The sequence below is a fragment of the Heterodontus francisci genome, chromosome 3 (assembly GCF_036365525.1).
Source record: "Heterodontus francisci isolate sHetFra1 chromosome 3, sHetFra1.hap1, whole genome shotgun sequence".
Classification (NCBI taxonomy): domain Eukaryota; kingdom Metazoa; phylum Chordata; class Chondrichthyes; order Heterodontiformes; family Heterodontidae; genus Heterodontus; species Heterodontus francisci.
In genome coordinates this window covers 28,716,700-28,730,129 of record NC_090373.1, presented here as the reverse complement: position 1 = coordinate 28,730,129, position 13,430 = coordinate 28,716,700, and the positions used below count along the sequence as shown (strand labels likewise).

The 13,430-nt window shown below is 42.6% G+C and overlaps 1 protein-coding gene across 1 annotated transcript in view; it reads right to left on the bottom strand.

Moving 5' to 3' along the window:
- Nucleotides 1-13,430, bottom strand: part of eif2ak2 (eukaryotic translation initiation factor 2-alpha kinase 2) — a 70,980-nt gene that overhangs the window by 27,463 nt on the left and 30,087 nt on the right. Inside the window, exons 10-13 of the mRNA XM_068020462.1 lie at nucleotides 12,924-12,991; nucleotides 4,107-4,185; nucleotides 3,003-3,031; nucleotides 1,877-1,934 (exon numbers count right to left, since the gene is read on the bottom strand). Of these exons, the coding sequence (XP_067876563.1) occupies nucleotides 1,877-1,934; nucleotides 3,003-3,031; nucleotides 4,107-4,185; nucleotides 12,924-12,991 (234 nt within the window). The remainder of the gene's footprint in view (nucleotides 1-1,876; nucleotides 1,935-3,002; nucleotides 3,032-4,106; nucleotides 4,186-12,923; nucleotides 12,992-13,430) is intronic.

Below are 13,430 nucleotides of genomic sequence, written 5' to 3'. Positions count from 1 at the left end.
AATTAGTCTGCAAGCATGACCCTGAGCCTCCTGTTGCTTGTCATTTTATTTCTCCACCAATTCACATTCTGACCTCGCTCTCCTATAAAGTTCAATGTAATCTCGAGGAACAGTAACTCATCTTGCAATCTGGCACTTGACAGCCTTCTGGACTCAACACTGAATTCAATCATTTTGGATCATAACATCTGCCCCCATTTGTTTTTTGGAAGGCAGCTGAAGGTGATGATTCTGCTTTTCCCACTTACACCTCCTCCAGATCCATGTTTTGTTTCTTTACTTGTCCCATTACCATCTCCTTTTGCCTTACACCATCATCTCTTCCATTCCATCTCCTACCTTTCACCCTAGCACAGACCTTCCCTTTTGTTCTTTCCCCAGCAACCCCACCACTCCCCCACCCCACCCCACCCATCCATTCCCAGCCTCCGTACTTGCTAAAAACCTGTTACATCTGTAACTTTTCCAGTTCTGAAAAGGTCATCGATCTGAAATGTTAACTTTGTTTCTTTCTCCAACAGATGCTGCCCGACCTACTGAATATTTCCAGCATTCTCTATTCCTATTGAGGAGACATTTCCTTAGGCGTGCATAAGGAATTCAGGCACACAACTTTTCCATGATGTTTGAGGGCACATGCCTGAATTCCTGTTATGCATTCCCAAGACCTGAAACTCTGTGGCAGGAATGTTGAGGGTAGAGATTTAGACTGTAAGCAGCCAGGGGAAAAGGACAAATGTTTGGGACAGAATGGTTTGGATAAATCACAATGGGTTACTAGTCCTTGCAGCTGGTTTCAATGTTTTCCAGTGCTCATAAATTCACTGTGAAGTTTGACAATGCCAGCAAAACCTCTCAATTACACTGACTGTGTAACACAACTTGGGCTCTTACTGCCCTCTGCTGGTGTCCACCTGGGCTCAGTGTAGCATTCTTGCAGCAGGATTGTTTGGCGTCCACCCACGAGGACAGACAGGGTCCCAGTTTAAGGTCTCATCCAATAGACAGCACCACTAACAGTTCAGCACTCCCTCAGCACTGCACTGAAGTGCCAGCTTGGATTACGTGCCTCAGGTGTCTGGAGTGGAGCTCGGACCCATCACCTTCTGACTCAATCAGTAACAAGAGGGCATAAATAAAAATGACAGCACTGTACAACCAATGAATTAGGTGTTTTGCAGAATGCAGTCACTGTTGCAATGTAGGTAAAGACAACGGCCAATTTGTAAATAGTACCTCTCTCACACAGCATATGAGGTAAATGAAGAACAACCTGTTCTTTTGCTGGTGATTTTGGTTGACACAGAGCAATACTAATCAGGATATTAGGGACCTGACTGCCCTTCTTAGCTATCTGAGGGGGCTGACAGGGCCTTGTTTTAACATCCAATCCAAAAGACAGCATCCCCTCCATACTGCACTGGCAGTATCAGCCTGGATTATGAGGTCAAGTCCCTGGAGGGAAACTTGAACCCATGACATACAACTCAGAAGCAACAAAGCTGCCAATTGAGCTAAACTCAAGACATGGCCCAACTATTCTCATCAGAAGAATTAATGGGAATTTATATGAAAGGTTCGCATAAAGAGGGTTATTAAAATATGGAATATCCATCGTAAGTGGATATTGCATCAGAGGCCAAAGGGTCTGGATAAGGATTTGAAAGGGAAGAATAGAAAAGGATACAGAGAAATGGGATTAGTTGCAGTTGCACGGGATTAGTTGCACGGCTGCCGTTGAAGAGCTATCATAGACATGTTGGGCTGAATGGCCTCTTCTGTACAGTAATTCTGGTCATTCTATGAATGGAGAAAGCATCAAGTTCAACCAGCGATGCGTCAAATGATTCGTCTCTTGACAAATAAACTATTGTACCTGAGAAGATGTGGAATCACTTTCCCCGTCCAGTCTGTTAAAGGTTGGTGCTAATCGCCTAATGTTATAACAAGAAATGATTATCAATCAATCAGAATAAAAGCTGGTAATTCTGACTTTCAAAATAATCAAACATCAGTCAGCAACAGCCAGAAAAGAACTTGTAACTCACAAAGGGATGGAATTAAGGAAGCTTCAAGTCAAGGAGATAGAATATTACAGTAAAAGCAGGTGGTACAATCCTTGTCAACATTTTAAGGTGGCGCAGTGGTTAGTACCGCAGCCTCACAGCTCCAGTGACCCGGGTTCAGTTCTGAGTACTGCCTGTGCGGAGTTTGCAAGTTCTCCCTGTGACTGCGTGGGTTTTCGCCGGGTGTTCTGGTTTCCTCCCACAGCCAAAGACTTGCAGGTTGATAGGTAAATTTGCCATTGTAAATTGCCCCTAGTGTAGGTAGGGAATATGGGATTACTGCAGGGTTAGTATAAATGGGTGGTTGTTGGTCGGCACAGATTCGGTGGGCCGAAGGGCCTGTTTCAGTGCTGTATCTCTAAATAAATACATTTTAGGCAGTTCAGATTGCAAGGGCTTAAAAGATATCTGGAAGAAAAACTTGCATTTTGCCTTTCACAGACTCAAGATATTCAAAAGTACTTTACAGCCAATCAAGTACTTTTGAAATGTAGTCACAGTTGTAATGTACGAAACATGGCAGCCAATTTGTGCACAGCACGATCTCACAAACAACATGATAATGACCAGATAATCGGTTTTAGTGAAGCTGGTTGAAAAATAAATATTGGCCAGGTCACCGGGGAGAACTCCACTGCTCTTCTTTGAAATAGTATCACATCTACCTGAGAGGGCAAAAGAGGCCTCAGTTGAAAGTCTCATCCAAAAGATAGCACTTCCAACAGTGCAGCACTCCCTCAGTACTACACTGAGAGTGATAATGTACATTACAGACTCAAGTCTGTGGAGCAGGACTTGAACTCATAACCTTCTAACTCATAGATGAGGGTGCTACCCACTGAGCCACAACTGACACTATAGATTAGGAAATAAGTACTTATAAAATGCATGAAAAACACAGGCAGGCTATAAAAATTGAGTGATGAATAGTTATACCTTTTTGATCTGGTTCCGCCAGTAATGTCCTACAAAACAAAAACACATTAATAACTAATTCCTAATACAAGGTAATATAAAACACTGGAGCGAATTGGCACGTTATAACCAAAAGGCCTCATAGACAAAGCTTGTCTGTTAGCAGGAAGTTCTCAGCACTCTGCAATATACCAGGAACCTGGCAGCATTTTGCTATTTTGGTATTATAATATCTAAAGTATATCTAATTTGAGTTTCTGCAGTTCTGATGACTGATGGGGACGGAGCGAGAGGACAGAGCAGGACCTTACTCCCACAATGGAGCCAAGCCGCGCTAGCTCCAGAGATGTGCTGCGTCTGTTTAGTTTAGAGATACAGCACTGAAACAGGCCCTTCGGCCCACCGAGTCTGTGCCGACCATCAACCACCCATTTATACTAATCCTACACTAATTCCATATTCCTACCACATCCCCACCTGTCCCTATATTTCCCTACCACCTACCTATACTAAGGGCAATTTATAATGGCCAATTAACCTACCAACCTGCAAGTCTTTTGGCTTGTGGGAGGAAACCGGAGCACCCGGAGGAAACCCACGCAGACACAGGGAGAACTTGCAAACTCCACACAGGCAGTACCCAGAATTGAACCCGGGTCGCTGGAGCTGTGAGGCTGCGGTGCTAACCACTGCGCCACTGTGCCATCTGTATGGGACCTTCTGAGGTTGTGACTTAAATTCAGAAATAGAGAAAGACTGACTTGCATTTATATCGTGCCTTGCACAACCTCAGGACTTCAAAGTGATTTACAATCCAGTGAAGTACTTTTGAAGTATTGTTACTGTTGTCATGTAGGAAATGCATCAGACAATTTATGCACAAGCTCCCACAAGCAGCACTGTGATAAGGACCAGGTAATAGTGATGTTGGTTGAAGAACAGATATCAACCAGGGCACTGGGGAGAATTCCTCTGCCCTTCTTCTAGTACTGCTGTGGGATCCAGCTGTGAGGGCAGACAGAGCCTCAGTTTAATGTTTCATCTGACAGATGAGAAAGCAAAGCTAAGCTAGCACACCAACACAGACAAAGGGTCCAGTATTCTGCCTTAAAAATAGTACCGTACCACTCTGGGAGTAGAAGATGCTGTTGAAGTGTTCTGGAACACGATGAAGCTGGAACCATCTGAATGTTTAGAATTCTCCCTAAGGGAACCAGAAATGTGTAAGGGGCCATTCAGACTTACACATTTTAACTCATTCCGTGGCAATACACAAATACATTTCACAGAGCATACCTGAGAAGTGTTATTAAAACTAACTATAGCTCTGCAAGGAATATCAAATACTTTTCCAAACAAGTCGCATGATGGATTTCATTCAGCCATTTGAATCCAATAAACGGGCAATATCAACTTACATATATATAGCACCTCTAATGTAGTAAAACATCCCAAGACACTTCACAGGAGCGTAATCAGATAATATTTAACATTAAGCCATATAGGGGCGATATTGGAGTCCTTTGATGAATTGGGAATTGATGAAAGTAGTGTAGTAGATGTTGCATATATGGACTTTCAAAAGGCATTTCATAAAGCACCTCATAACAGGCTTATTCAAAAATAGAAGCATGTAGTATTAAAAGGACAGTGGCAACTTGGGTATATAATTGGCTAAGGGGTGGACACAAAGAGTACTGATGAACAATTGTTTTCCTGACGGTAGAGAAGTATACAGTGGGTGTTAATTGTATCTTAATATTGTAATTGTATATTAATTAACAGGAAATTAGAGCCGCATGCGATAAAGGAACATCTGTAATTATGGGTGACCTTAATCTGCATATAGATTGGGCAAATCAAATTAGTCACAATACCGTAGAGGAGGAATTCTTGGAGTGTATACAGGATGGTTTTCTGGACCAATACATTGAGGAACCAACTAGAGAACAGGCCATCCTAGACTGGGTATTGTGTAATGAGCGAGGAAGAATCTAGTGGTGCGAGACCCCTTGGGGATGAGCGACCATAATATGAGAGAATTCTTCATCAAAATGGAGAGTGACGTAGTTGATTCTGAGACTAGGGTCCTGAATCTTAGTAAAGGAAACTGTGAAGGTATGAGGCGCGAGCTGGCTATGACGGATTGGGAAACATTACTTAAAGGGATGACGGTAGATAGGCAATGGCAAACATTTAAAGAGTGCATGGATGAACAATTGTTTATCCCTGTCTGGCAGAAAAGTAAAACGGGAAAGGTAGCCAAACCATGGCTTACAGGGGAAATTAGAGATAGCATTAGATCCAAAGAAGAGGCATATAAATTCACCAGAAAAAACAACAGACCTGAGGATTGAGAGCAGTTTAGAATTCAGCAAAGGAGGACCAAGGGATTGAATAAGAAGGGGAAAATAGAGTACGAGAGCAAGCTTGCGGGGAACATAAAAACTGACTGTAAAAGTTTCTATAAGTATGTGAAGAGAAGAAGATTGGTGAAGTCAAATGTAGGTCCCTTACAGTCAGAAACAGGGGAATTTATTATGGGGAACAAAGAAATGGCTGACCAACTAAATACATACTTTGGTTCTGTCTTCAAAAAGGAGGACACAAATATCATACCAAAAATGTTGGGGAACACAGGGCTTAAAGAGAGAGAGGAACTGAAAGAAATCAGTATTAGTAGAGAAATGGTATTGGGGAAATTAATGGGATTGAAGGTCAATAAATCCCCAGGACCTGATGATCTGCCTCCCAGAGTACTTAAGGAAGTGGCCCTAGAAATAGTGGCTGCATTGGTGGTCATCTTCCAAGATTCTATAGACTCTGGAACAGTTCCTACAGATTGGAGGGTAGCTAATGTAACCCCACTATTTAAAAAAGGAGGTGGAGAGAAAGCAGGGAATTATAGAACAGTCAGCCTGACATCAGTAGTGGGGAAAATTCTAGAGTCCATTATCAAAGATTTTATAGCAGAGCACTTGGAGAACAGTGGTAGAATTGGGCAGAGTCAGCATGGATTTACGAAAGGTAAATCATGCTTGACAAATCTAGTAGAATTCTTCGAGGATGTAACTAGTCGAGTTGATGAGGGGGAGTCAGTGGATGTGGTTTATTTGGACTTTCAGAAGGCTTTCGACAAAGTCCCACATAAAAGATTAGCGTGTAAAATTAAAGCGCATGGGATTGGGGGTAGTGTATTTCGGTGGGTAGAAAATTGGTTGGCAGACAGGAAACAAAGGGTAGGGATAAATGGGTCTTTTTCCGAATGGCAGGCAGTGACTAGTGGGCTACCGCAGGGATCGGTGCTAGGACCCCAGCTATTCACAATATACAATAATGATTTAGATGAGGGAACTAAATGAAATAACTCCAAATTTGCAGATACAACAAAACTGGGTGGGAGGGTGAGTTGTGAGGAGAATGCAGAGAGGCTTCAGGGTGATTTGAACAAGTTGGGTGAGTGGGCTAATGTGGATAAATGTGAGGTTATCCACTTTGGTAGCAAAAACAGGAAGGCAGATTATTATCTGAACGGCTATAAACTGAGAGAGGGAAATATGTACACCAGTCGCTGAAGGTAAGCATGCAGGTGCAACAGGCGGTAAAAGAGGCAAATAGTATGTTGGCCTTCATAGCGAGAAGATTCGAGCAGGGATGTCTTGCTGCAATTATACAGGGCCTTGGTGAGGCCACACCTGGAATATTGTGTGCAGTTTTGGTCTCCTTATCTGAGGAAGGATGTTCTTGCTATCGAGGGCGTGCAGTGAAGGTTTACTAGACTGATTACTGGGATAGCGGGACTGATGTATGAGGAGAGATTGAGTCGGTTAGGATTATATTTGCTGGAGTTCAGAAGAGTGAGGGGAGATCTCATAGAAACCTATAAAATTCTAACAGGACTTGACAGGGTAGATGCAGGAAGGATGTTCCCGATGGTGGGGGAGTTCAGAACCAGGGGTCATAGTCTAACGATACGGGGTAAACCATTCAGGACTGAGATAAGGAGAAATTTCTTCACCCAGAGAGTGGTGAGCCTGTGGAATTTGATACCACAGAAAGCAGTTGAGGCAAAAAACATTGTATGTTTTCAAGAAGGAGCTAGATATAGGTCTTGGGTCTAAAGGGATCAAAGGGTATGGGGCAAAAGCGGGAACAGGTTACTGAGTTGGATGATCAGCCATGATCATAATGAATGGTGGAGCAGGCTCGAAGGGCCCAATGGCCTACTCCTGATCCTATTTTCTATGTTTCTATATAATTCTATCCAGGTGATGGGCATTAACTGGGGATTCACTTTGTGACCCTATAAATAGGAACTGACTGAAACTGTGGTTGTTGTGTTAGGAAGTACATGCTTGTAATGTGCAGCTCTGTAAATAAATACTTAAACAAGTGTATAAAGATTGGCTCCAGTTCTATTCTTCATCACTTGACTTTCTGGAATATAACATGGTAGCAGAGGATGGTTGCCTAAATGTGAGGGTTGAAAATTAAGAAAGAACATTCAGTCAGAAAACTAAAATCCTAGTGGCCATTGTGGAAAATGGCAGAAAGCAAGTGAAAACTGTCAGGGTATGATTACCCTCCGATGTTCTCGGAGTCTGAACCATATGACCAGTGGAAGAATGATATGAATATATGGACACGGGTTATGTCTCCACCAAATAGGAAACAAGATATTGCTTTTCCCTTGTTACTTTCTACAAGAAGTAAAATCAGAAGTAAAGTGTTCTGTGAAATGGATGCTCATCAGTGATGATGATTTGGACCTTCTATTAGAGTTCTTGGATGAAATCTACAAGAAAGGTGATCCATTAAATACTTACGAGGCATGGTCAGAATTTGATAGATTTCAGAAAACAGATGATTACTCCATGGATGAATATATCATGGACTTTATCAAACTGAATATAGGATTGACGGGGATCCCTAGACCAGGACTAGCATTTAAATTACTGGATTGTGCAAAGGTATCTCTCATGGACAGGCAACTAGTTCGAGCTGGTGTTCGGTTCTTGGAGGAGATCCTGCTAGATCAGATGTCTGCTACCTTAAAAAATCCTGGGAAAACAGTCATTTCCTTTAGCCTTCATGGAACAAATGAAACATTCCGCAGTGACAAAGAATCGAAGACTCAACGATTGCCAGATTTCAAAATAGTCCATATACAGGGACACAGGTGTCAATAAAATGGAAGGACTAAAGAGAGGTAGAGTGAAGATGAAAGCACCTTTAGCAGATCAAACATTAAGGAAATAAACCCCGGACAGCCCGCTTCTACCTCCTTCCCAAATCCACAAACGGGACTGTCCCGGCAGACCCATTGTGTCAGCCTGCTCTTGCCCCACTGAACTTATTTCTTCCTATCTTGACTCTATCTTTTCTCCCCTGGTCCAGTCACCTACATCCGTGACTCTTCTGACAATTTCCAGTTTCCTGGTCCCAACTGCCTCTTCACTATGGACGTCCAATCTCTCTACACCTCCATTCCCCACCAGGACGGTTTAAGGTCTCTCCGCTTCTTCCTTGAACAGAGGCCCAACCAGTCCCCATCCACCACCACCCTCCTCCGCCTGGCTGAACTTGTTCTCACATTGAACAACTTCTCCTTTAACTCCACGCTCTTCCTTCAAGTAAAAGGTGTTGCTATGGGTACCTGCATGGGTCCTAGAAATGTCTGTCTTTTTGTGGGATATGTCGAACATTTCTTGTTCCAGTCCTACTCAGGCCCCCTCCCCCAACTCTTTTTCCAGTACATTGATGACTCTATCGGTGCCATTTCCTGCTCCCGCCCCGAACTAGAAAACTTTATCAACTTTGCTTCTAATTTCCGCCCTTCTCTCACCTTTACATGGTTCATCTCCGACACTTCCTTTCCCTTCCTCGACTGCTCTGTCTCCATCTCTGGGGATAGGCTGTCTACTAATATCCATTATAAGCCCACCGACTCCCACAGCTACCTTGACTACACTTCCTCACACCCTGCCTCCTGTCAGGACTCCATTCCATTCTCCCAATTTCTCCGTCTCCGACGCAGAAGCTCTGATGATGCTGCCTTCCATAACAGTGCTTCTGATATGTCTTCCTTTTTTCTCAACCGAGGATTCCCCCCCACTGTGGTTGACAGGGCCCTCAACTGTGTCCGGTCCATTTCTCACACCTCTACCCTCACCCCTTCCCCTCCCTCCCAGAACCGCGACAGGGTTCCCCTTGTCCTCACTTTCCACCCCATCAGCCTCCATATCCAAAGGATCATCCTCCCCCACTTCCGCCACATCCAGCGTGATGCCACTACCAAACGCATCTTCCCCTCCCTACCCCTGTCAGCATTCTGAAGGGATCGTTCTCTGCAACACCCTGGTCCACTCCTCCATTACCCCCACCACCTTGTCCCCTTCCCACAGCACCTTCCCCTGCAATCACAGGAGGTGTAATACCTGCCCTTTTACCTCCTCTCCCCTCACTATCCCAGGCCCCAAATACTCCTTTCAGGTGAAACAATGATTTACTTGTACTTCTTTCAATGTAGTATACTGTATTCACTGCTCACAACATGGTCTCCTCTACATTGGGGAGACCAAACGCAGACTGGGTGACCGCTTTGTGGAACACCTCCACTCAGTTCGTAAGCACAACCCCGAGCTTCCAGTTGCTTGCCATTTCAACACTCCCCCCTCCTCTCATGCTCACATCTCTGTCCTGGGATTGCTGCAGTGTTCCAGTGAACATCAGCTCGAGGAACAGCATCTCATTTACCGATCAGACAGGCTACAGCCTGCCGGACTGAACATTGAACACTAATTTCAGAGCATGACGGGCCCCCTTTTTTATTTTTAGTTATTTTTTTCTTTTTTTATTTGTTTATTTTATTTTAGTTTGTTTCTACTGTGCCTACCCACTTTTTTTTATGCTTGTGCTTGTAGCCAGGGCTGTTCATTTTACAGTCTATTCACTCCCACTCTGTACTAACGCTTTGTCTTTCAGCACACCATTAACATACCATTTGCCTTTGTTCCATGGTAAGTTATTCTCGGTGACCTTGTCCTATCAACACCTTCTCTTTTTTTATCTCTTGCCCCACCCCCGCTTTACTTGCTTAAAACCTTTTACATTTCTAATATTTGTCAGTTCTGATGGTCACTGACCTGAAACGTTAACTCTGTTTCTCTCTCCACAGATGCTGCCAGACCTGCTGAGTATTTCCAGCATTTCTTGTTTTTATTTAAGAAAATTAAACCTGGAGAAGTGTGTACTTAAGTTGCCATCCTTAGGTCACCCAAAGAACATGAAGCTAGTCATTTTTAGTGATGCTTCACATGCTAATCTTTCAGATGGATATTATAGTGCAATTGGTTTCATAATATTTCTGATGGGTGAAAATGGGAAATGTCCTTTGGTTTGGGAAGCTAAGAAAATTAAAAGAGTTGTTGCAAGTACTTTAGCTGCTGAAACACTGGCTCTCTCAGTGGATATGGCATTCTATTTGTCATATATTTGAAGTGAGATTCTGTACTATGGATGTACAGAAGACAATATACCCATTGAATGTTAAATAGATAATCATTCCTTATGGGATAATGTACACTTTACGAAAAGTATGAGTGAGAAAAGGTTATGGATTGACCTTGCTGGCCTGAAACAAATGCTGGACAGAAAGGAAATATCTCAAATTAAATTGGTGGATGTAAGTCATCATCTGTCTGATTGTTTTACAAAGGAAATTCACATACAAAGAAACTGTTTGGGGTCTAGAGTAGGGGTACCATGCAATGTAATGCTTTGTATGGAATATGGAGGTCTTTGATTTGTTTTGAGATTTTGGTTGTATATATGCACTCTAATTTTTATTTAAAGAGAGAGAAGGGAATCTGTTAATTTTATTAACTGGAGATTCAATTGTGACCCTCTACCTAGGGACACACTGAAGCCGATTTTTGGGTTCGGAGGTGCTTGTAATGTGTGTCTAGGTAAATAAATGCTTTCTGGAGTATAACAGTAGGGTCCCCCAGAGGTTGGTATGAGGACCATTGCTTTTCTTGTTGTATGTAAACAGCCTGATCTTGAGTATAAGGAGTACAACTTTGAAGTTTGCATATGGTACAAAACTTGCCAATATAGTCAATAGTGAAAAGGGTAGTAGGAGACTTCAGGTGGACAGACAGATGAAATAGGCAGGAACATGGCAGATGCAATTTAATGTGGGTAAGTTGGGAGAAACAACTTGCAGAGTCAGTATAATTTAAAAGCAGACTATTTTGAGGGGATTGCAAGAGCAGAGGGACCTTGGTGGCAGGGCAAGTTGATAAGGCAGTTAAGAAAGTGTATGAGATACTTGGCTTTGTAAACAGGGACACTGAATAGAAAAACATGAAAGTCATGCTAAACCTTTACAAATCTCTGGTTAGGCCTCAGCTGGAGTATTTCATAGAATTCTGGGCACCACACTTTAGGAAGGACGTCAAAGCTTTAGAAAAGATACAGAGGAGATTTATTAGGGTGATATCAGGGAAGAGGGACTTCAGTTAGAGACAGGAGATGCTGCGTTTTGTCTCCTTGGAGCAGAGAAGGCTAAGGGAGACCTAATAGCGGTATTGTAAACTATGAGGAGTTTTGATAGAGCAAGTAGGAAGAAACTAGTTCCTCTGGCAAGTGAGTCATTAACTAGAGATCATAGATTTAAAATAATTAGCAAAAGCTCTAGAGGGGGAAAGAAGAAAAATTATTTTGCACAGGGGTTTGTTAAGATTTGGAATACACTATCTGAAAGGGTGGTGGAATCAGATTCTATACATTTGTATGTTTACTTGTAGAGGACTAATACTGTGGAGTCTGGAAATCTGAAATAAAAACAGAAAATGCTGAAATACTCAACAGGTCAGTGGACAGAGAAAAGTAGGATGAACCTTTCCAAAGCTCATCAGTCTGAAACTTTAATTCTATTTCTCTCTCCACAGATGCTGGGTGACTTGCTGCGTATTTCCAGCATTTTCTGTTACTATTCAGGAGGTATTAGGACAGGTCCTATAAGCTGAAGGCATGGCCACAAAAGGTCAAGTAAAGGAAAATCAGGGATGCGCAAAGAGACCAGAACTGAAGGAACATAAAGATCGTGAAGAATTGCAGGGCTGGAGGAGGTTACAGAGATAGGGAAGGTCAGGCTATGGAACGATTTGAAAACAAGGGAGAGAATTTTGAAAATTGACTGGGAGCCAATATGTATCAGCAAATACAGGGATGATAGGTGAATGGGACTTGAGGCCAGTTAGGATACGGGCAGCAGAGTTTTGGATGAGCTTGAGTTTTGCGGGGTGCAAGACAGCACTAGAATAGTCAAGTCTAGAGGTAACAACAGCATAGGTGAGGGCTTCAGCAGCTCATGGCTAAGGCAAGGGTGGAGTCAGGCAGTGTTATGGAGGTGGAAGTCGGCAGTCTTGGTGGTGGAGAGGATATGGGGTCAGAAACCCATCTTAGAGTCAAATAGGAAGGCAAGTTTGCAAACGATCTGATTCAGCCTCAGACATTGACCAGAGAGAGATGGAGTCAGTAGCAAGGGACCAGGGTTTGTAACATGGACTGAAGACAATGGTTTCAGTCTTCCAATATTTAATTGGAGGAAGATTCTGTTCAGCAGCATGGCTAATCAGAGGCAGAGTAACTGTTAATTATCAGGCCATGCACTTCTTCTTGAGGGCTGAATATCCAAAAGGAATAGCTGACATAAGAGAATCACTGATCAGAATATGTCGTACTAATAAAAACAATGACCATGACCTACCCAAAACAACTTGCAGAGGTGGTTTCATTCAAATTTTATCTTTGAAAAAAATCAAGGCTGAAAACTGAAGTTCTAAATTGTTTGGAACAGATTTTGCATGTGATTTGGAATTTCACTTGCTGCTAAGATTAAAGTGCAGTTACCAAGGGTATTTTTCACATACTTACTGCAAGGAAAATCCATCTTGTGAAACACTGCCCGATTGGTTCTGTGACTCCCTTGATATACCAGAGTTCTTAGTTTACAAAGTTCATAAAACAGAATCGGGGGAACAAAAACATGAATTAGAGTTCAAGAAAACCAACTAATCATACCCAAAACCTGATGTCCTAAATTGAATTCACTTTATTTACATTGTGAACTTTGTATACTTAGTAACAGACTTGCCAATTCACAAATTAGCTAAATGATAATACTGCGGTAATTAACCCATTACAGACTTCTGTGTTAAATGTATCTTCAGGCGTCTTTGGGCTTTCCTTTCCAAGGCATTTGTTCATCAAAGGGAAGCTTTTCTAGCCTATTGTACCCCTCTTGGTTCATGGTTTGTCTGGATATCTTCAGACCTTCCACCTTTCTCTTAGAGTGTAAAATCTCACTGTGCAATATGAGCAACAACCACCGCAACAGGCATTTGTGAAGTTCTTTCAACCACTGATGTAATTACATTATAT